The sequence below is a fragment of the Vidua macroura genome, chromosome 6 (assembly GCF_024509145.1).
Source record: "Vidua macroura isolate BioBank_ID:100142 chromosome 6, ASM2450914v1, whole genome shotgun sequence".
In the NCBI taxonomy this organism is placed as follows: domain Eukaryota; kingdom Metazoa; phylum Chordata; class Aves; order Passeriformes; family Viduidae; genus Vidua; species Vidua macroura.
In genome coordinates this window covers 20,311,218-20,335,533 of record NC_071576.1, presented here as the reverse complement: position 1 = coordinate 20,335,533, position 24,316 = coordinate 20,311,218, and the positions used below count along the sequence as shown (strand labels likewise).

The 24,316-nt window shown below is 36.3% G+C and overlaps 1 protein-coding gene across 7 annotated transcripts in view; it reads right to left on the bottom strand.

Moving 5' to 3' along the window:
• Window positions 1-23,473, bottom strand: part of CEP128 (centrosomal protein 128) — a 215,761-nt gene extending 192,288 nt beyond the window's left edge. For all 7 annotated transcript variants that reach the window (XR_008437461.1, XM_053979575.1, XM_053979574.1 and 4 more), the window contains exons 1-9: window positions 23,013-23,473; window positions 21,892-21,931; window positions 20,292-20,449; window positions 18,840-18,926; window positions 17,259-17,385; window positions 16,196-16,317; window positions 13,388-13,479; window positions 12,627-12,699; window positions 5,644-5,760 (exon numbers count right to left, since the gene is read on the bottom strand). Coding sequence is in view for 6 of the 7 variants with exons in the window: in XM_053979575.1 (XP_053835550.1) it covers window positions 5,644-5,760; window positions 12,627-12,699; window positions 13,388-13,479; window positions 16,196-16,317; window positions 17,259-17,385; window positions 18,840-18,926; window positions 20,292-20,449; window positions 21,892-21,931; window positions 23,013-23,156 (960 nt within the window). In the remaining variant the exon portion in view is untranslated. The remainder of the gene's footprint in view (window positions 1-5,643; window positions 5,761-12,626; window positions 12,700-13,387; window positions 13,480-16,195; window positions 16,318-17,258; window positions 17,386-18,839; window positions 18,927-20,291; window positions 20,450-21,891; window positions 21,932-23,012) is intronic.
• Between the last annotated feature and the right edge of the window lie 843 nt (window positions 23,474-24,316).

Below are 24,316 nucleotides of genomic sequence, written 5' to 3'. Positions count from 1 at the left end.
GAAATTTCTTTTTCCCAGTGTGTCATTCCCAAGCAGCATTTTCATTTTACATTTATAGGAAAATCTCCTCCTATCTTCCTTGACCTATAAATTGTGCCATTTCATTCAGTTTTTGAACATTTTCTCTTCACTGTACACTGAAGAGCAATTTCAGTGTATGAAAACAGAATACAAGATATTAACTCCAGTGAAGCCAGGCATTCAGCTTTAGAAGTTTTGGCTTTAAAAGTAGCTTTCTGGAGAAAATAAATGGCTTCATATACTTACCTCCCTCTTACAACCTCACCTCAGAAAACATAAGGGTCTCAGTATAGTTTGGATTACTCCTCTGCCTGAACAGCTTACATTAAAATCTGAGACCATGGAAGACATTCATCATAACTATGCCATTGAAAATATTATTCCACATAAAGAGTTATAATTTATACATATATATAATTTTCATATATATATATATAATTATTGATGCCTAATCAGATAATAGAAGACTGTAACATATTTAAGGTACTTTCCTAAGTATTCAGTATTTAAATCTATCATTCCAGTCAACTATAAAACTCAACATTGCACACATTTTACTCAAAAAGGCTCTTGGGAGAAGTCCCAAAAAGCAATATGAACAAAATCTAAGATCATCTCTTTAGCTTATGCTGTTTTTGCATTACCCAAGTTCACTGGGTTTTTGTTTTGGTTTGTGCTTTTTTCTTTGTTTATTTTTAATGACCAGAAGTCAGTTCAGAACAGTCTACTTGCAGTTAATAGACATCATATATTCCAATTGACCATCAGTTTTACTAGCAAAACTAGAAGCTTTGTTATAGACAGTCAACTTTAGGCCAGCTTTATTTTTGGCACTAAATTAATAATTAACACAGTACCAAACATGCATGTTTTCATGTACAGATTTGGCTAGAGAGGTCAGAATCATAAAGAAAATATTACAGCTGGGCTGGATTCAGGAATTCTAATAAAATTTTCAAAGATTATTCCTGCTGAAAGCAAAAAAATATCTCTGCATCAGTAGCACATCCTAATTCCCAGAAGAAATTATGGAAATAAATATGCCATTTGAACTTCATTGACTGATATTCAGGCTATTAAATAGGAATAATTTCAAACAGAAATGCATCCTTTACTGTAACTGATGCTATAAATATAACCTTCCATTCTATTTCCTGCCTATTGTAAAAATAGCCCATAGCCATTTCATTTTAAGGAAAATAAAAGCTCATATATATATAGAGATATCAATAGATACCCCGGAGTTAAAATACTGCAAAAAAGAAGTAATGTTACAGTAAATGAAACATACTATATGTGCACTGCTTGGACTGTGAAACATGCCATGTACCAGTAGGTGCCAGTTAAGCAGTTAATCAAAATGTCATAAGGAAATGAAAACATCTGGTCATCCACAGCCAGACAAACGTCGACTGTTACTGACAATTCAGAAATGGTACAGGTAAAAGTTAATTCTGTGTTTTGCCTCCTTTCTGTACTCCTTTTTAAATAATTATCTCTTGTTGTTTTGGGCCACGCTCGTTTTTTCTCCACTAAAGATCACTATATAAACTTTCTCTTGGGAGGGGTAAAAGAAAAAAAAAAAAAAACCAAACAAAACATGTAAAGATCCAACTGATTCTTTGATTTTATTTGTTGTCTCCAAAGAAGGGGTTGAGGAAGTCAAATGTCAAAAATGGGAACTAGGAAAAGGATGCTAAGGACAACAGTTCAGACACACACTCCTCCCAAACAGCAGGCAGACACTGCCCAGAGAAACTGAAGCACCAAGGAATGGGAACAGGCCTACATACAACAGGATTGTCCTACCAAGATCCTCCTCTGAAAGCATTGGCGTCCATGTTGGTCTGAAAGAGACTGACAAGGTTCATAAGGCCTTGGAACAGGCAGGTATATAGGAGGCCACAAGGAGACAGAGAACTTACATGTACAGAGGTCTCCACAGCATGGCTTTGGGAAGGACCAGCTACATGTTCCACTGCCTGCTAGGTGGTCAGGCTAGATGAACTCTTGATTTGACCAAGGAGAGCAATTCTTTTTATAAAAGTTCACTAGCATAAGACAGCATTAGAATACAAATGTAACAGGTATACCCCAACTGAGCATACCTCATCTACATACACAGAGGATCTATTGAACCCCAAAACTTCAAAATCGTAACTTACTGCTTCATAGATCAATTTTTCTTACACATGAGGAAAACTATGGGGATGATTGTGAAACAACTCAAATTCTCAAATCTTTCTAACATATGATAACCTTTTAAGAGCAAATCATAACTTTTACAGCAACTTAAGTCTACTAACTTTTCTTAGGGTTTGCGTTTTGGTCTCAGTTTGGTTTTGCTGTGTTGTGTTTTTAAATAAAACCAGACTTTTTGAAAGCTGTGTACAGACCACAAACTGAAACTTGCTCTTTCAAAGTGAGACTCATCAGTGAGTTTTTCATACTATCACAAACATACAAGCAGAACAGCCTCAAGCTATAATTTAAAGTAAGGCAAAAATGTACCGCATCCTAATCTGAATGAAAATACTTTCCCTAACTTGCTACATTAGTGATTAGCATGGCTCCAAGCATGCTACCTAAACATACCAGCCAAGCAGTTAAAAAGATACTACCCAGCTATTTCAGTAACAGCTATGCATGAGACTTGCTCATGTTCCAAGCAAGAGTCAGATTCAAACTGCAATCAAAACAGAAACCATTGGCCAGAGGTGGCATAGCACAGAGCCAAAGAGCAAGTATCAACAATGCACTAAAATATCCAGGTGGCTCAGAGCACAGATCAAGTTTATGTTTGTCTAAAAAGATCAGTGATAAAGATATGCAAAAAACAATGTTCAATAACACTTTTGACCATCAGTTTACCCCACTCTCTGTCCACCAGCTTCTTGCAGTTCATGGTATTTGTAGTGGGAGGCAAACAGAGTCTAAGTATACAGTTGCACAGGAGAAAGTTAAAAAATGCTTCCTGGCCTACCCAAGTTGCTAGCTTAAGACATAACTGCAGTCACTGCCTTACCACAGTCAGTGGATTCAAAAGGTTCAATGAAGATGATTCTATTTACCTAAAGCATGCCAAGCATGAACACATGGACACATTCCACCAAAATCCAGGAAGCCAAGCACAGAATTTTGTAAAGCCATCCAGGACACCCAACGCACAGAAAAGAATGCAAAGAAAACATTTTTAAGAATGATACTTGATCTTGTTTTAGAAAATAGATGTAAAAATGCAAACAAAAAGTAAGAGGTGATGGTGTCTTTACACTCAAAGAAAAAGAAGCACTAGGAATCTCAAAATAGTTCTCATTTACACAACAAATACAGTTGTTAACGCAATTCATGTATACATGTCAATACCCCAGGCAAGAAAAGAATATTTTTTCTTCTTTCTAATCAGAAACATGCTTATATCAGGAATATAGAAAAAAATAAGATATATGATTTGTATTAATTTGTTTGCTAATTGCTATTTTCTAATGTGCAGTAGTTGCTGCTTAAATGTACCAATACACACTAAGGTAAAAGATACATAAAATATACAGAAAATAGTTTTTCTACAACTACACACAGCACAGACAGGCTAAAGATTCAAAACAAAAATGCAAACTTAAAACTTAAAGATACAAAATTTTATATGTTAAGCTTTCGTAATGGTGAGTATACACATAGATATCTTCCTGGTTCATAATCAGTCTATGATTATAATACTATGTAATACTACAATGCAAATAAGAAGTTTGCACATTATACAAAAAACTGAGAGAAAGAAAAGAGAAGAGAAAGGCCAAAATAAATGTAGCATCATGTTGTTTTAGATCCTGAAAATATATAATTTAATAATTGTAATTTAAGAACGTGATTCTCTTAAGATGGTAAAACACTGACAAGTAGTGGTCAGTTACAGGCACTGCACTTCACTAAAAAAAAATAGCATTTAAGCCTCACAAACTTCACACAGTTTCTTATTTAGAGCAACTACTGATGACAAGCAAAAGTAAAATTTGATTTTGTTTGAAATGTGTAACAGGCAAACTAATGAAAAAATTATATAATTAAACAGCCACAAATGCTTTAAATAGTATTTCTCTGTAAATCATTCAGGATTTCAAAACTCAGTCCAAACACTACCATCCTTTCCAGTAAAGTTACTTCTGAAGCATCTTGGAGAAATAAATGAAAACAGAAGTAGACTTCAATAGAACATTATGTCTGTGCAGTGATTACCACAAGACTGAGGCCACTGTCAGAGTTTGGAGTCCATCTAACTCACAGTTCGAATTACAAAGGACAAGAAACAGAATAACAAAATAACAAGCTCAAAATTATACAGAAACATGTTTCATCCAGATAACAATTGTAGCAAAATACTTATTTACTTTATTCTCACTAGGCTACGCAGAAGTACACAAGGCAGTTCAAGTACATTCTTTCTAAAATACAGCAACTTAAACTGTATTTTAAAAAGGGGCTCCTCAGGAGAAATAACTTACAAAAATAAAGTAGAATTTACAGAAGAAACTATTAAACCATCTTAATTCACAGCTGGACATCTTAGGGAACAGAAGGTCTAGGATGTATTAGTATTTCATATTCTTTTTGCATTAAATTCAAAATATGAGCTAACAAGAATAAAGGCACCCAGCCTGGAGGCTCATGATCACATAGACTATGATCATTCATATGATCTATGAAAGATCATATGAAAATTCATTGAACTACATTTGAACTCATTTACTTGAACAAGTTTTCTTTCTAAGGAAACTATGGCAGTGTCAATGTATCTCTAGAGAATACAAGATATCATCCCTTTAAAAGGATAAAATATTAAATGCATAGCATCATGAGCAAGGTTCCTCAGTAACACTGCACAGTATAAAGCCTTCCAAAAAGCTATGTTGCAAACATTAAGAGTGAAAACCAAGGAATTGCATATTTCTTCTCAATTGTAGCATCCTATTGCACAGATAGAGATAACATTGCAGATCGTATCTTAAGTGGAGTGATATAAAAAGTCACACTATGTTAAGACACAGATTTTTCGAAACAGAAGTAAAATCAAAAAGAAATAAGTATTTTTCATATGTTTTCTAAAACAAGAAGAAAAAAGCTAATAGCTGTCTCAAATTTTAACTTATATTCTAAACATTTCTATTTGTCTCCTAAACAGTATTTTATATTTAATCAGGTATTGTTGAATAAAACTGAAAAGCAATGAAAAGTTGTCTGGCCACTACAGTGATTTAGATTGCTTGTTGAAATATTCATTTGCATGAGCAAGCAAAGTTTACCTTTTAGAAAATAAAGCTTTTCAATTGAAAAAACCCAGCTAACAACTTGTTTTTGTTTGCTTGGGTTTTCAGGAAGGGCATAGGGATAGGTTCTTAAAAGATTTGTGGCAGTTACCAAAAAGGTCTAAATATGGTCAGGACAGTATAATGAAGGACTGAGACTGTGCTTGGTATAATCTGGTCATCAAAACAATGTGAGCTGTACTGAGAGTTAAAACATGTGCCCAAGATATGAGCACTTTTCCCAATTTGACAGGTACAGGCTCACAAATGCAACACATTCCTAACCATATCCTAAATACAAAGGAAGCTTTTGTTTGCATACCTCCTGTAACTGAAGAGAAACATGTCCCAGCTGGTCCTGGCGCCTTTCTACGAGCTGTCTTTCAGCACGCATTTCTTCTTCTATCTCCTGAAGTCTTCTCTCTACCCTTTCTGATACCTTCAAAAGGAAAAAAAAACCCATGCTGTAGGAAATTAGTGTGCCTTTTAACTGATGTGAAAACATTAATGGCAAAAATGCAAACAGATTATGGCACAAAATGAAAAGAGATCATAATTCGTATTTTATTAAAGCAGATCTAGAATGGTAGAGAAAATAACTAGTTATAGCAGTCAATACTCCAGGAGTACTCAAGCAGGGAATCAAACTGTTATCTTGCTGGCAGTATTCTCCTTTATGTGTATGCATATTTTTCTCTATAGTGGTGGTTCTACTCAAGGGTTAAATATCTCATTATCAAGGTTAGAGCAGCGTAATGTGAAGTTGCAATACAAAAGTTTTAGCTTTTCTGTCACAAGTCTGATTAACCTCTGGAAGGACATTTCTTTCTCATCTCCAGCCTGCAAAACAGCCCAATGTTTGCCTCTTTCGTGATCCTAAATCTGAGAGTAAGAAGTAGTAAACAAGAACTAAATACATGAGAATGACTGTAACAACACAAAATAATTATATCACATTAAGCTTTTTTCCCAGTATTTTGTGAATCCATGTAGAAACTAATACAAACAACAACAGGTGTTTATTAAAGCAACTTGGATTATGAATATAAAAGCTCAGACTAGAATACCAGAATTACTTCAACTTTTGCAATTCAAGTTGCTAGCAGACAGCACCCTCTTGAGGCACCAAATTAAATTTATTTTGTTAAAGATTAGTAAGAAAAATATTTATGTATCATTTCCTCCCTACCTTAAAACTAATTATTTTAAATCACTAGAAAGCAATATATCCATTATCAAATTATAATTAGATAAAAAGAGAAAGATGGAGAGAAAAAGAGATTAATAAAACTATTAGTTTTTGATGTATGTGGAAGTAAATAAGTTCTCATCTTTCTCTGTTAATCACACTTCTATTAGCATTAGGCATATGCACAGATAGGAAATTTTACCATGAGCAACACAACTCATGTAGTAACAGAAACACAATTAAGGCTACACTTATGATCTGGGCTTCACAAGGCTTAATGAACAAAACACTCTTTCTTTACAACAGAATACACCTCTCAGAAAACACTTCTTGTTTGTGCAGCCAGATGAACAGTCAGCGTACAGTCTGGAATATTGTATTTTTTTCCTAAAACCATCAAGAGATGCCTGGTACTGCGTCAAACCACACACTTTCATGAAGTTATGAAAGCTCTGCAGCCATAATCCAGAAAAATTAATTACTAAAAACTAATGTATAAAAAAAGATAAAGACCACGTCGCAATGTTTGTTTTGACAAGTACTGCTTAGTGTTACTTCTCAGAATTCATAAAATACTCCAGCTAACAGAAACAATGATACTGTGTAGTAGGAACAGAAAATAACACTGTCATTAAATTTGTTATATTTTTGCTGAAACCAAGGAAATAAGCTGTCATCTTTTTCCCCATACATATCTAACATAAAGAAATGAAACAGTAATGTTTTAACATTTTTTTTTAAGTTTTGACTAAGTGCTTCTGAAGACAGAAGCTTTCTCAGCTCTCTCACGCACCTTTCTCAATGAAGCACTTTCTTAACAGCTTTAGTGCTATTAAGCATTAATTTAGTGCACTAATTATAATGCACTATTAAGAAAGAAAAGTACAATGTTGACTTGACAGAAGGTTCAAAAGTAACATCACCTGCAAAGATGACATTCCAAAGGAGAGTCCAGTAACTTCTTCACTGTCATGGGTCTAGCATGCACAGCAGATAACATGACACGAGGCAGCACTAGACAGCCTTCAGATTCCTCCGAAGTTCAGATTTCATCACAAATTATCACTAACTCAGAACAAGTAAGAAAGTAACTTTATGAGGTGATTTGCCTTGCCTCTGACTTCCTTCAACTCACTCCAGAATACAATTGTTGTATTATTTCTAACAAGGTACTAAAAAAGATGGATTATATATCATTACATTTGTCATGGAAATTTCAGCTACGGACATAATCCTCTTTTAACAAAAAAAAAAAAAAAAAAACAAAACCAAAAAATCAAAAAAAAAACAACCCACAAGCAACACAAACCACCAAATATTCTGATGCTACTTATAACTCCTATTTGTTTCCCATACTTTGTACATTGGTATGGTATTGGTAACACGTTTGCACTTCAGCAAGGCTTTAATCTCCAACAAGAATTATTTTCCCTGTTTTAGTAGCCTCTCTGACCTTCTAAGATTGTCATAGAGCCTGTGGGATACAACAGTAGGGATTAAAAAAAATAATTAGAAACAATTTATTAAGTAGTACATGCAGAGTAAACTTAAAAACATATTTGTCTTCCTTTTTCCCAAATGACCCTGACTCAGAACAACACTTCTACCATGAAAGTATGTATCTTGACCTGTGAATGTTATAAAAAAATCTTAGTGTAGATAAGTGCTTCACCGAAGGACAGTACAAAGAATATAGAGGCTCTGTACAACGACATGAAATACTAGCACTAAATTACTGCATTCAGAACATATTAAAATGTGATTTCAAGCATGCATTTCTAGCAGCACAGACTAGCTGAAAAATAATGATGACACTAGAGCTGTGTCTCCACATACAGCTTTCAGGTAGCAGCAAAATCTATGAAAATAGATTAAGCTATCAAAAATTCCTCCCCTCCCCCACAATTAAACACAAAGAACAATGTCCTTTTTAAAACTAGGGTGACATTTAAGTCATGCAGCTAAATATAATCTTGTGGAAGATGCTGGATGCTTACTATACAAAAAGCACCATCCTACTTATTGAATTTCTGCCCTGTTTTTCAGCTTTCCACTGTTACTTCTAGTGCAAAAGTCCTGCTAGAAATTTCTTTCAACAGATTTTGCTTCTGTTTTTGTTACGACCCATTTTATCATCAATGCATACTTGAAACAGGAGTATTAAAATCACAAAAAGAGCAAACGTTTTTCAGAGCTATAACTTTAAATATTGTTAAACTTTTCCCTCATGGCAAATTATAATGTGTTATACCTTTTACAAGTCACCTGTGTAGCACCAAAAATCCTTTTACCAGATCTTCTGAGGGACAGTTCATTATCTGACAATAATCCTGGCCCTCTGAGGTATCATAACCACAGTAACTCCACGTAAGACCCATTTCACTTGACATTGCTGTCTTCTTCCAGAGACAGTCTACCATCATTTTATAACAGCACCATCTCAATTAAGCATCTACTTGATTTTAACTGAACTGTGCTCTGATGAACTTGCTTTTTAAGTATAAAGATCAGCATCTTGTGTTATTTGAGATGTGCTTCTATCCAAGCAATTTCAACAAAATATCCAAGAGGACTATCTTATATAACCATAAAGTAAATTTTTTTTTTTTGATTGCTTAGATGCCTGTCTAGCCAGCATCCAAACCCTTTTCAAGAACTAAGGAATCTCACAAAATGTCTAGCTAAGAAAAAGATTTTGATATAGAGAGTTGTACAACTGTAAAGGCTTTTTAGCAACACTGCATGTAGATTCTCAAGTACAAGGCCATGGAGAGTGCTTGACTTGAAACAGGCATCCAACTATGCGTGAGTCACCACCTTCAATGTCATCTGGTTTTTATACTGGCATGGAAAAGCTTTCTTTACAGGTAAAATATTGTGCTTTGATTGTGTTGTGTAAATCCTAAAGTATTCAAATCCAGCATCAAAAAGGCTCTAAGAATCATAAACTCTAATAAAAAATAAATTCTGAACCAGTGGCTCAGAAGAACTGTAGTAACTTAGACCTTTATCATCACACATCTACATACAGGCAATTTTCAAACAGCTCCAAATATACCAAACTGTAAGAACTTAGATATATGTCTCTAAAAAATAAAGACTTAAGGACATTGAACTGAAAAGAATGTTTTTACTGTGAGCTCATCCTGTGAAATTATCAAGATTTCAAGTTCACAGTTTATTGCCAAGAATCGTACAGCAGAATATAAATACAAGGATAGCAATGCTCAAGGTGATAAATACTCCCAAGCCTAAAGGCACTAAGGACAAAAGTTCCTGCACAACTTTGCATAAAGAAGTTTTGAGAAAAAAAGTGTTCTCTTACCCAGCTCACTTTCACCAATAGCAATCAATTCTGAATTAAGCAATCTCATTAGAAGCATTCCTAAATGCATACACATACTAAAGGATGTAAAATATCTACAATAACAGACCCTAGTTGCTACATGCACTCTAATCTCATGTTTTGCTATGCATACCATAAGTTATTTTTATTCTTAATATCCATACTAAATTCCTCTTTTTCACATTTACCTTATCTCACTGATTCTGCCAGCCTCATCAGGTAATAGGAGATCACTAGGCTTTGAACAAGGGCAAGGGATCCACACCTAGGATCAGAGAGCACTGGTAAAGCAGCAGGGCACAATGTTGCTACCACTAGGCTTTTTAAGTGGGGAACTGCCTGGACATAATAGTGCGTTAAGTCAGAATTTTTTGGCCCAAAAAGTAACACTCTGAAAAGCCTCTGAAGAAACTGAACAATCTCCCAAATTGAGATTAGGGATGAAAAATTAGTTAGATTTAAAAACAAAACAAATAAACACCCTACAACAACTAACAAAATAACCCAAAGACAAAACACATCAACCAAAACACACATACACAAAATAAAAAAAAAAAAAAAAAAAAAAAAAAAAAAAAAAAAAAAAACAAACCAGATCACCAAAAAAGCAGCAGCTCCTCTCACAATATATAATCTATTTTGAGAACCCCTTGCTGTAAGACAAGATCATAAAGACATGCAAGTTATAACAAAGACTAGACAAGTTCCAAAAAAGAAATCCACAGAGGGATTATTACTCATTACAGAAAGCAGACAGATCCCTTCCAGACCAAGAAGCTCCTAACTCACAGGTGATTAGGCCTATATTTTATAGAATTATCATTAGATGACTTTCTGTTCTTATATTGTACATTAAACTTCCACTTTTTGGCCATTCATCATACATGGCTAGATCCTTCCTAATGACCTTTTTCTTCTGCAAACTGAACCCCAGCAATTCTTTTATCTTTTTAAGGAAGTCTTTGAATTAGTGGCCCTTTTTATTTTTCCCTTTTCCTTTTTTTTCCCTCTCCTCTTTCCAGTCTTTCCATCTGGCTTTATGATGTTCTTCATAAAGTCAGTAATCAGCAATGAGGAGAATATTCCATGTGAATTCTTACTAGTCCTACACATAAAAATCATCTCACTGCAGCTTACTGCAGCATTTGTGTCTTCACTAAAAGAGTATCATTAAATATTTCAGTTTTCATAGCTTTATTGCATGATAATGGTCCCTCCCAACTAAGAGACTTAATGTTCTGATATTGCCCTTACCATTAATGTACTAAAGAAGACTTCCTTGTTATACCTCATCTCTCTCATTCTTTGCTTCTCCCAGGTCAAAAGTTGTAACTTTCAATTTCATATCCTGAAACCCTACTGTGGGAGGTCAAAGAGCTAGTTATTTCTTTCATTAATGAACAGATAGTGGGTGCCTCCATTCCAGAGGATTGAGGAAGGTTTGTTTCCCTCATGCAACGGCACTGAACAGGTGTAATGTAGCCAGCTGTAGCACCTATTTTCTTGAGAACCACCTTGGTTAAAACTGAGTTTGCTAATTTCCTGGTACATGAAAGAGAAAAAAAAAAAAATATACTGAGAAGTCTGCTACAAGAAAAACACAGCATTTTCCAAGTATCAAGAACTCTTTATCGGATAAACTTACTTTATCCTGCCAGGCTACTAGGAGAAATCAAAATTAACCCTCTAACAAAGACAACCCCATCATGTTTTTCAACAAAGGCTGACAAGGCAAGTCTTCTTTACCTGATTGACCCTATCATATCAAAACATAACTGGTATAGTTAGTGTCTCTTGAATCACTGTCCAACTTAATCTAGAGACAGCAATTTACACAAGTACATATATTAAGTCTACTGGTACCAACAAGTGGTCCATGCCAACGATATTATCAGTGACAAATACATTACTACAGTCCTTGACAGAGCATTTAGTACCAACTCATGCAATTTTAGAACAAGATGAATCACCTATGGGAAAATATGCACATATAACACTTACTTTGATTAGTCAGCTTTGCTATTAGTATCACAGTAAATGCTTACATAAAGCATACATTCAAGTCTTATGTGTCAAGAGCTACCTACACGATTCTCACCTACTAATTATTGAGGTGATTCTCAACTTCTCTTGTTCCTACAGCAGTATGTTGTTTGACTTCAATCTCAATAGCAGATCTCTTTCAAATTTAAGTAACACAGACTGCAGTTAGTCTGCTTCCAGCAGATACAGGAGACAAAAAAAAGAAAAGACTGTCATGGTTGTCCTGCCTCCTTTGCTACATTTGGTCAGGAAGCCTTCAGAGAAGAGTGCAGCCCAAAGAGACTCCTTCCATTTTGCTACACAGATGAAAAAGATTGAAAAGAACAGGGAGGGAGGGATGGAGGAAGAAGAAACAATAGTATTTATCATCATAACATGGGAAAGCTTGTATCTTTCCAAACGTACCTTCAACAATTATAACAGCATTCAAACCAATGTTCAAAGTTAAAAAACAGCTTTCTCCAAGGCTGTGAATTTTGAAACAGAAAAATTCACAATACACACACCTGTAAAATATTTGTACTTAAAACAAGCACCTGAAATATAAAACTTGTCTTGCTGATTTCATTATCGAAGGGTAACATTTCAACAACCTATAGCAGCCCAAATAAGATCATGTTCATATCAGTACGTCCTACCAATTTCCAACACATAAATTAAACTAGAAGCCCACATCTGATTTAGAATACTAGATTTAAATAATCCTTTTCATGTTAGTCACACTCACCGTTTCTTGTCTTTGGGACTCAGTGAGCTTTTCAGACAATTCTTCTAGAGTCTTTCTTAATTCAGCATCAGTCCTTCATAGAAAAATATAAGTAAGACAATATTCTACAGTGCAGAAGCTAAGTAACACCTATGATCATTTTAAGCAGCAACAATCCCCCAGAATTTCTTGCTACTTCAATTTGTTCTACAGACTATTGATAATAATTTATAGCATAATTAGAAACAAGCCTCAAGTGAAAAATCCATGATAAAAAGCATTCCCATTCCTCAAGTGAAGAAACAGAGCATCTAAGTATCAGCCAGGCATCATGTCAACAATTACAAGGTCTACACAGTCCTTTTGAACAGTCCTTTCCTACTAGGAATTAACAGTCTAACTCCTATTATTGCTATTGAACAAATCACCACATGTTGAGAAAGTATATACATTATGGTCAGCAGGAGAGCTTGCCCTGAAACTCCAGTAACAAGAACAAACTAGAAGCAAAGCTGTAATAAAAGAAATTCCCTAGTCATTTTGTGCATATATGTAAAAAAGCTGACAAAAGTCCCATATATTTTACAAATTGGAATCAGTAGGTGTTATTTACATTTATAAATACTGCAGAAGATGACATAAGCAGTTTTATGTTCATAATCCCGCTTTCATCTACATGCTGCACAATTCCTCATTCTCCCCAAAATTATTTTTTGAAATAAAAAGAGTTTAAGAATTTTTTCCCACACTGTTCTTCACATGGAGTTATATTCTGTGCATACCGATTTCTTCTTGAAAGCTCACGACTGATGTCATCTCCCAGGCGAACTTGTTCACTGCTGAGATCTCGAAGAGACTGGTGGAAAGAATGCAGCTGCAAATGAAAGTATACAAATTATGCCAAGGCTTAGGAACCCTTTCTTCTGTGATATTCCAAAACTATATATCTACACATACACACACTTTTTAAAATACAGCAGATGAAAATAAACTAAAAAATAATAAAACTCCATGAACTGTAGTCGAGCCTGGATGACTGGATGAGGCTTGTGCACTTCTGTTTCAATCCACCCTTCACAATACTTGCTCATTGTAGTATAACTTTCAGTTCTTTGCTAAACCAAGTTTCCTATGTTTTTTTTTTTTCTGTGGTTCAGAGCTTAGACACTGTACTACCTCTTTAACCTAATGCAAAGCAAATTGAAATATCTGAACAAGTAATGTTCACGAGAGACATATTTCATGTTAATAGATATTACTACTGGTAAAACAAAGTTCTGCCCAGTTATTTATGATACTATAAAGAGATCACATAGGAACTTGAAACGAAACAAGCAGAACAAAGTAATGTATTCAGGAACTACCAAGAGTAAGTATTTTACCTTGCCCAAGACTTTACATACTCTTTTTTTAGATCTTGGGGAAAAAAGAAGAAAAAACAAAACCACACATCTACTATCCTCTGTAAAACTTTCCATTTTCCCCATTCAGGAAGCCCCTAATTTATCTAAGTTTTAGGGAGCAAATAAAAAAATGAATAGGTCATTCATTCTTCATGGGATAGAAAGTGATAGTTAATCCATCCTAATGCAAGCTACTGCTGTCAACAATTCCACGGCCAGAATTGTCATTATGAAAAACCTTGATTTATAATATTCCTTTGTTCTCTCTCCTAGATTTAAACCTAGATCTTCTACAGCCAAGCTGACTGCCCTCAACATTCAGACACAGGCACTACTACCTCTCCTGTGTGATTAACCAGAAATTCCAACCTGACCTGAGAGACTTTGAAATAACACATTGCATTTTCCAAATGTATTTGCTAAGAAGGAGAGGGACTTAAATGTGTTAAAAGACCATTTGGCTGAAAAATTACTTCAGCCAGAAAAAGTCAGAATGGGAAGAGAGTGAGAGACAGTGGTTGCAGAAAAAAGAAAAAAGCCACAACTTTACTTAAGCAATACAGCTTTATCTCTGGTGTAATTTCTACCTATAATCATGATCAATGGCTACTTCTAGTTCATCATTCCTCAAAGCACTATACTGTTCTTACAAAATAGTTAATGAAAAGAAAAAAGCCATATTCACTCACTGAAAAGCAAGAATAAGGAATAAACCAGCAGTTATCACCAAAACCAGAAAAAAAAAACTATTTGTCCACATAGTTACTTAATATGAAGAACTCTGTACGCATTGCAGGAACTCGCTTGAATAAAATTTCCAAGATATTTATAGAATATCTAGAAATAATCTAAAATAGTCCTAAGGATTTTGGATGGTTGGGAGGAAAGATTTCCATATAATATTCTTTCCTTCCAAGGATTATTTTCTACACTTACCTTGGGAGAGGAAGGAATGGGGGCAGAACTAGATTGAAAAGACAATGAAACAGAGTTAAATAAAAATCTAGAATTTCTATAGTTTCCCAAAAAGTCAACTGAGAAAACTTGTTGTAGTTAAGTTTAAAATTACATGGAAGCTGAAACTGATTTAATAAAGTCAATGTGAATACTTTACAATCAGCTTCTTTAATATTAGTCTACACAGATTCACTCAAGCAAGTCTAGCCACCCTGTCTGAAAAAAGCAAACCCAGGTAGTGAAATCTCCTCTCTACCTGTAGGATAACAAAAACACTATAATCCTATTCATTAAGGTAATTAATTTATTTTTTCTGAAGTCTGTAAGCAGATACATGTTAAGGGATATGAAAATTACCTGTGGCACAAATACCTTCTCCTCCCCTCATCATCTGCCTGAAATTTACAGGCTCAAATTATGCCACTCACAGGTCAGACCAAGAACTAAGATGAAGAACTACCTGGTTGAAAATCAATCCAAGCTACAGTGAAGTAAAAGCAAAAGCACTAAGACCCTACATCATTAACTAAAGCAGAATAATCCCCTTCACAGCCTCACTGAATTTCAGCACGAAGGTGAATGATGGTTGGCTGGAAGGGACCTCTGGAAGTCATCTCATCCAAGCCCCTGCCAAGGAAGGGTCACCTAGAAAAGGTAACACAGGAACTTGTCCAGGTGGGTTCTGAATGTCTTCAGACAGGAAGACTCCATAATCTCCCTGGTCAGCCTGTGCCATTGCTCTGCCACACTTATTGCAAAGCTCTTCCTCACGTCGAGGTGGAACTTCTTGTGGTTTAGTTTATGGCCATTGCTCCCTGTCCTGTCACTAGGCACCACTGAACAGTCTGGCACCATCCTCCTGACACCCACGTTAGAGATACTAATATGCATTACTGAGATCCCCTCTCAGTCTTCTCCAGACTAAACAGACTATTCAGAGATTATTTTTCTTTGTCATTAGATGGCCTAAAAAGTAGGGAGACTATTTTCATATTTTTCTTTTGATATCACTACCATCTGCATCTTTTCCTCTATAATGATTTGCATGAAACTTCCTGACAGATACAAGAGGTGGCTGCCTAATGAAAAAAGCAGGTAACATTGAAAGCACAAATCATAACTGAAACATTGTTAGCTGCATCTTCAGGATCACCTCATTTAATGTAAAAGCAGAGTCTGGTGACCACATATTGCCTGTTTGGAACAGCAACTCCCATTAGTGCTCTGTACCTGCTCCACGTTATCTGCCTCACTGACAAACCGGACACTTGCAGATCTGGACCTTCGGTGTTTATTGCCCTGGGAGTCTCCACATTCCCTGAGAGGAGAAGTGGGCAGGAAGCGGCAGTTGACTGCAGGAGATATGATTAAAAAAAAAAAAAAAAAAAAAAAAAGCAGGAAGACAAAATTTTGTATGGGGAATTTTTCATTTTGCTCCACGAGAAATGCTTATTTCATCTTGACAATGTCCTTCTAGGTCACCTTACAGACAAAACAACAACTGAATTACATATCATGCATATGACTCTTAGCTCTCCTCAGGATTATTCTTCAATTTAAACATTTCTTACCCATGACATGCAAATATTCCAGAAAGAGGAACTGTTTCTCCAAGGAGTAGTTTTTCCTCTAATTTTATTTGCCCAGCCAACCACTTTTTCTTCCATGTGAATCTATCAGAGCTTGAAATTATATTTCACACCTTTTACATAGAAATGAAATTTTTAGAGCTTTCTACTAAAATATATTAAATATTACCTCTCAAAGGAATACTCCTCCCAAACATACCTTTTCCCAAAAATATAATGAATTTTCTGAGACATATAAGGAAAAAAAGCCCTACTCTTTTGTGTGTCATAAATAATTTCTGGTTTTTTCTTTTCCACTATTTCCAAACATCCATAATCGCGTGCATTTAAAATTTAAATTCCCTTTTTGCTGTGAAGCAAGCTTCAGGAGCTGCAATATCTTTTGGATTTAGCTTTAATTTCTATGTACCTACAACTCATGCAGTGCAAAATTAATTTCCTCAGCTGAAAGAATCAACATTTCATATAGATCTCCTGGGATATCAGCAGAAAATACTAACAGAAACAGAAAACTGGAAAAATTTACCACATAAACAACTGCATAACTTAATCCAGGTCTCCCAAAATTCTAAACTCAGTGTCTTTGAAGTAATCAATGATGACTTTCCGTAAGACTATCTCTACGTATTTTTCTTAATTTCCTCGTTGCATAACACAGCCATATGACATAACTCAAGTATGCTCAAGCCCTTTAAGTATTTTACCTGATATTCCTTCTCCATCCAGGTCACTGGGATATAAGCTTGAGAGAGATGCACTTCTCATTCCAGAGTTTCGTGTCAGTCGCTGGCTCCTTAACTGACCTATAGATTGCTCCAGCGTTTCTTTCAACTGTAGAAAAGTTGTAATTTATTGAAATATGAACACAAGCTTGTTTTTAAAAAGGATGGATAATAGTATTTGTCTAAAAGTCATTAAGAGAATAAAAATATTTTTAAGCCAAGTACAGCTATGAATTAATTACAGCTTTTCTTCAATATCTCATATATCACATTCCTGTAATTATAGCAAAACATGCTTCCAACATTGGCAGCTTCAAATATCAAGTTTCTTAAAACAGTGGTGCACCACATGGTGCACCACCATGAAAATTCAGAAGTTTGTCTCCTACAACCAAAATAAGACCTATTTGCCAGCAATGCTCATTAACAGTTCTGCAAAATTCAAAAAATAACTTCAAAGAAACTATTTTTTACTGGAATTCTTCCACCAGCCCTACCTGGATTCAATTTTATATGGCTATCAAATTTCCCTAAGCAGCTTTACATAAACTTTTATTTTTAGAAGTTTCACTTTCAGGAAAAGGAAGCCATTCCCAATTTAAGAATACAGAACTAGCTATATTCAAAAATTAGTTCTTAATTTTTCAAACTTACATCTTGTTTTTTATAATTACATTTGTTAACTTTGGCTCTTAGCCACTTGCTTTGTTACACCTGTATTTGACTATCCACAAAACATCAGTTTCTAAAGGCTCTCCTCTAAGAGAAGTTTGTAAACAATGGATAAATTGATGTTTTACTCCTGCAGAATTATACAGTATGGGATCTCTTTCTCTGAAGAAAACGAGCTTTCTTTTCTACCTTCACATGTAAAATATTCTACATTTCATATGTATCTGTTTCAAGGCAGCACCTGCTACAGCTTGTTTGTAACCGAATTGTAAACCTCTCTTGGCCTAGCAGCACTAATTAGTTTTGTTTTCTATAAGATACCTGTTTTCAAGTTTGTAAAAGTTTGCGTTTTGAGTTTCTAAAATGAGAAGACTCATTTTAGAATTTTCATTCTTTCTGCAATTTAGAGCAAGCTGGTCAACAGATCTAGAAACCGTTGTAGAATGACAGGAAAGAAGGCTACATCAGTATGATCACAATCTCATTCCCTGCTGTAACTCAGCTTTTGTCTTATCACTTCTTCCTGCAAAAGAAACATGCTCCCTAATACTCTATTTCAGCTACACATCTTGTATTTTGCATAGTACCATAACATAACATAAAACTGTGTGTTTATGAACCAGAGAAATAATGACCCTACAAAACCTGTCAGAGTTTCATTATATAACATATAATTATATTATTATTTAGTTTGCTCAAATAAATATTAAAATATTTATTTAATTAAATTTAATTATTTAATATTAGTTAAAATATTTATTAAATATTAAAAGTTTCTGTTTACAGCTACTTAACTCCTTATATATTCTGTCCATTAAGACCAAGTTTTCAGCTATGAATTCTACTAATGGAAAAGACCTAAAAAGTTAAGAAAAACTGAAAGTTGCTCACAGTTGTTATTGCTTTGGTTTGTTCCTTGTTGTATTCTCTGTATTGTCCTAGCAAATGGTCAACGTGTCTTAGATTTCTGTTGGTATCCTTAAATAAAAAAGTTTTAGGAAAAAAGTCAAAATAGAAACCTCCTCCAATCAAACATTACTGTTGTCTTTATTCTTATCGGTTTCTAAGATTAAACTGAAAACACAAATGCTTTCTAAAGGGCTTAAGCATTCAAAATCCTATTCAAGTAACCAGAATCTGAAGGCGTACAGTATGGCTAAAGGGAGGAAAATGAAGAAGAAGAAAAAACAAAACCAAATGCTATCATTTCAGTACAACAGTAAGGCCTCAGCATCAAATAAAAAGTTTTTTCAAGTTTCAGCCATTGTGTAGAAAAACCTTTTTAATCCAACGATCTTAACATAACCTGCTTGTAGAACAGAATAGTTATGTGAGAAATAACAAGTTTTTGAAAGTGAACACACAAGGTAAGGTCACTGCATGAATATTCTCTGACCAGATAAACACCAGGATCAGATGGAAGATCTGCTGAAAAGCAGTCCATAAAAAGCAATTAGCTTAAAATCAGAATTTCAGAAGAGCAGCTAGAAAAAGGTTTGACAGAATCAGAATACCAAAGAATCCCTTTTAAAATGTAGTCAGACTTTATTCTTATTATTATCTTTTTTCTAGGCTGATGTTTATTTTCCAGATAAGTAGTTTTGAAGTTTAAATTTACCATTATATATTGATTTTTTTCTTCTCATATATTAAAAGGAAAAAAATATTGCTAGCCAAACAATAAGTAATAAAACATACACCCATCCACTCTAGGTATTCAGAACTGTCAGCTAGAGAAGAATGGGAATAAATTCTCAAGCACTAATGGTATCAGGATAGCTAAATGTCTCCTCCCACTTGCAAAACAGATATTCCCTCTACACTCTCCACTTTTTCTTGCTCTCTTACAAGTTTAGAAATAATGCTTTCTCCCAGTGTTTTTTCACATTTAGAAAATATTTTAAATGTAAGCTCTGTCCTGAAGGAAGTGACCGCTTACATATTTATCAGAAATTTGGAAATTTTACACAGTCCAAAGAGAACCAAGAAAAGGCTGAAACTTTATGCTTGAAAATTTCATGCCTTTTGTGACAAAAGGCATGAACAAAGCTGACTTGCCTTTATTCAGTTTGCTAACTTTATAAATAGTATTCCCCAACACATCATTGTTTCTAACAACATTCTATTACTGTCTGAAATAGCAGCTGTACAAAAGTGCAACAAGCCATGCACTTTCAGCTCAAAAGCAGTCCGATAAATTTCCCAAAACCGTTTTTGGTTTGCACAGAAAGCAATGTTTCCCACCTGTGCAGTACCCTCCACAACTGTAGAAATGAAAATTTGACCCTCTGTTACAGAAATGCAGGCTCTCTGAATACTTTAAAGCCATATTTTGTAAACAACCTGCAAAGTGCTTGCTAAAGTATGGATCTTCTCTGTAACTTCTTCAGCACCATAGTTCTGAGCTCTGCTGTGGGATGCCCTCAAAGGCCGCCTTCCAATCCGACCCGTAAGTAAGTTGTCTGAATCACTGGATGACTCTGCCATCAGTACCTTGAAGCCTAGGCAGGAAGACCAGAAAAAGTAACATGTGTTAATTCCTGTCTGTAACTGAAGTCTCGCACAATATTCCCAAAGCAACTTCATAAACTCAGATTACATTTGCCTTTCTGGTTTGGGTCAGCAGGATGTACTTTTGAAGCAGATCTTCCAACTGCTCCTTAGTTATTACCTTTGTTCACACTACGAAGCAGGGTCAAGATGCAGGAGGCAGAGCCTCTTAGGAGCAAATTAAATCAAAATATGCAATCTCGCTGTTTCCTAATGTTCAGTACCCATGATCAAATCACAGCCCAAAGCAAATTCTCCTCCCCAAACACAGCGTGGAGACATCAGTGTTTTATCAATCTTCCTGGTCTGCAGAACCACTCTCCTTTACCTCACAGTACTCACTAAGCTGTCTTCAGAATGGGGATTGCTAAGTCTCAAGATGGCAAGATAGAGGGAAGATAGGTCAACAATCATCAGATGGGTGAAATTATTAAAAACTACAGACAGCTGTGCCTAGTATAGTAAAGTCACATGGTAACTGATTAAAATAACAACCCTCAAAAAGTAGGTTAGACTGAAATTTTTTCTTAAACTATTACACACTGCAGCAGTTTGCCTTAAGGTCATGGAATGACTTGGTGAAAGAAGAAATAGACTGTCAAATTCTTGAACCCCTGTAGTCAACAAAAAAAGTCACAGTAAAGATGATGTTCTTCTAGCCATGAGAGCTGAAATTTCCAAAAGAAACCACGGATGGATTCAAATATTATATTATATTTTACCTGGAGGCAACTTGATGTTTTTCCAAATCTTTAATTTTCAAAAGGTTGCAAATTTGTGTCCCCTAGACTTGCATAAAAACCTTTCAAACATGAAAGAACAGCAAATCAACATGCTCAGTCTGTGCTCAAGTACATCAGTGTTCCTTCTTTTTCTCAACTGGTGAATTTACCTCATCTTTCCTCTTCTTATCTCACCTCACTAAAGCACATTTTTACTAACAGTATCAGAATTCATTATTCCAGTGCCTCACTCTAGTCAGCTGCAATGAAGTCTTAATGAGACTGAAAAAGAATAAACATTAAACACTGGGAAACAGAAATTATGGGATATTTTCAAAGACAAACAAAAATAAAATAAAACACTGGTATAAATAATAACATGGAATAATATTGGCTTTACTGTAACTTGGTAAAAAAAAAAAAAATCAACAAAACCCAACAAAGAAGTAGACCCAACCATAAGAGCCCAAACTACTGAAAAGCAAAGACTGAAGGAAAAAAAGGGAAGTAAAGATTTACAGCAGGAAAGATTAATGGGTTTCTTTTCAACTGTTTTAAAATAGGTTCATTAAGATATATACTAGCCAAAGCACAGAAGAAAGGTCAGTAATCAAGGTAAAAATAAAAGAAAGCACAGGATAAGGAGAACATTTTGTCTGAAGAAAACTTACTATTTATGGTTAAGCATTCCTCTTTGTTGTCATGAGCAACCTAAAAGGAACCACAAGTACTTTTAAGGTGAAGAAGCTGTTTCACATAAGGCAATATCCTCATTTTTAAAGGAACTGTGGAAGTTTCACTTTAAATTAAAAAAATAAAAATCACAAAGAAGTAGAAATTAGTAGAAATGTTCCATATGCACATTTGCCTATCAATTGAAACAAACAAAAAAAAGTTTATCACTTTTTCCATAAAGCTACACTAATTTCAGCACATGATCATATGACCTACTTGACAGGAAGAATCATTTGGCTCTTACTGGTTTTTAGTTCTACCCAAGCAGATCATAACCTTCGTTGAACTGATGAAAAGCATCAATACTCACTATTTTCCTTTCCTGTAGGAAGCAGAGCATTTCAGCTTCACTGAGGACATTTTAAGATCTGCCAGGTAAGAAGTAGAGCTGACAATCTCAATGTCAAGCTCTCCAGCTCAAGTAAACAAAAGCCAAAGTCAGTGTACACAACCTGATTATTCCTCAAGTGTTCTATTTGTTCAGCTCCACAGAGACTAATCTATCACTAGGTAACTAACTTAGTGTTAAAGGAATGGTTGAAGTCTTATAGCTAAGACTGAGCACTACGAAAAAAAAAAATAATAATAATTTCAGAAAGGAACAACATGACACCTGAAAGTCCCTTTCCCTTAGTGTTTGTATTTGAGCCCGGAGAAAGACAGGAAGGTGATCCCATATGGTGATATTTCACCATCGTGCTTTAAGGGATCAGTACCACATTTTATTACCAATTTGTCACACCGTGCTCCCAGCACTCTTCAGCAGCACGACACAGAAAACGGTTCCTTCTCACTGTTCATAAGCAAGCAATGCCCTCTGGAAATCCTCCTCCTGCCGGGCACGCAGGGAACTTCACTAACACCCGACTCCAGCTCGGAGTCTCCTGCTTCTTCGGCCCAGACAGGCCCGTGGAGCCCTGAAGGGCGCGGGGCTCGGCGCCGGCCGGGCCTCCGCAGTGTCCCGAGGCACCCCGCGCCTCCCGCGGCGCTCCAAGCCGGACAGCCGCCTCCCGCACACCGCCCTGGCCGCGACCCTTCCCGCACCCCCAGCCCTCACCGCACAGCGCTCCGAGGCGAGGCCGCCCCGTCCCCGAGCACCTTCCGCCCGCCTCACCTCGCCGCTATGGCAACTTGAACTAGCCGCCCTGCCGCCAGCTGCCGGGGCCGCGGGCCGGGCGCCGGGCCCCCCGCAGCGCTCCATGGGACTCGGAGTCCAGAAGCCGCGGGGCCGCCATGGAAAAGGCCGAGTGCGGGACTTCAACTCCCGAGAGGCTTTGCGGCGGCGGCGCGGCGAGGGACGGGCAGGTTCCGCCTTGCCCGGCCTGCGGAGAGCGCTGGTGGCAGCGTGGGAGGTTCCGCAAGTGACCTGGTGTTTGTGAACGTTGATTTGTGAAACGCTAAATTTTTACAAAATACACTTTGGTGTTTACAAACATGTCAGCTAAATGACTGCGAAGAGCAGAAACAAAAGCTGTTGCGCTGGTAAAGCCGGCGAGTGTGTTCCGCTTCCGAGCAGACGGCAGAGGAAAGGCGGGTACGCGACTGAGAGCAGCTGTTTCTTAAAAGGAGGCATCTCCCTTCCTGTTTCTTGACTTTTTCTTGTTTCCTTTAGCCACGCATTTCCCTGCTCCCAAATGTTGTATCCATTACCCTTGTGTGCAGTAAAAACGACCAAATATTACACACTGCTACTCTGACTGGCCTTGGAAGAGAGAAAAGGGATAAAGAGTGTTGTGACCAATTATAGGAAATGTCTCCTGGGCCTCTGAAACTTGGACAGAGCTTGCCATAGGCAAGTCACTGGAATATTTGATCACCTGTAGGTGAGCACTCCAGCCAAAGGTAAATGTAGTGAGCTGGGGTTTTTAATACCTATTATGTCTATTGCCTCTGGAATCCACTCCAGGCAGTGACCATTGGCCTTTGAGCACAGTAATAAACTGTGGCTGGCAATCTATAGCGTCTTCCTTCATTCCTGTCCTGGAGGACTGTTTCACGAGCTCACAATACAGCAGCCATGCTTGAATGCCATATGATTACCACACACTTCATGTGTAAGCCAGGTCTCCCACACTGGCAGCTTTCACCAGCAGTCCAGGCAGTGGCTGCTGGCCCCTTTGTGGTCATGCTTAAGAGGCATTAACCTCATCTGAGCTGAAGGTAGGTGAGACACAGTACAGGAATGTAAGGATATAATTTATTTCACTACGAGCCAAAGCATTAGTGAGTAAGTAGTAAAGAAATAAGTCTTCCCTAGCTTCAATACATGGGCATTGTCCTGCCCCTTCCTTTGCAAACTGCAGCATAGTCACGTCTAAATGCAGGGTGAGAGTCAGGCCTTCGGGTCAGTTTTCTGATTAT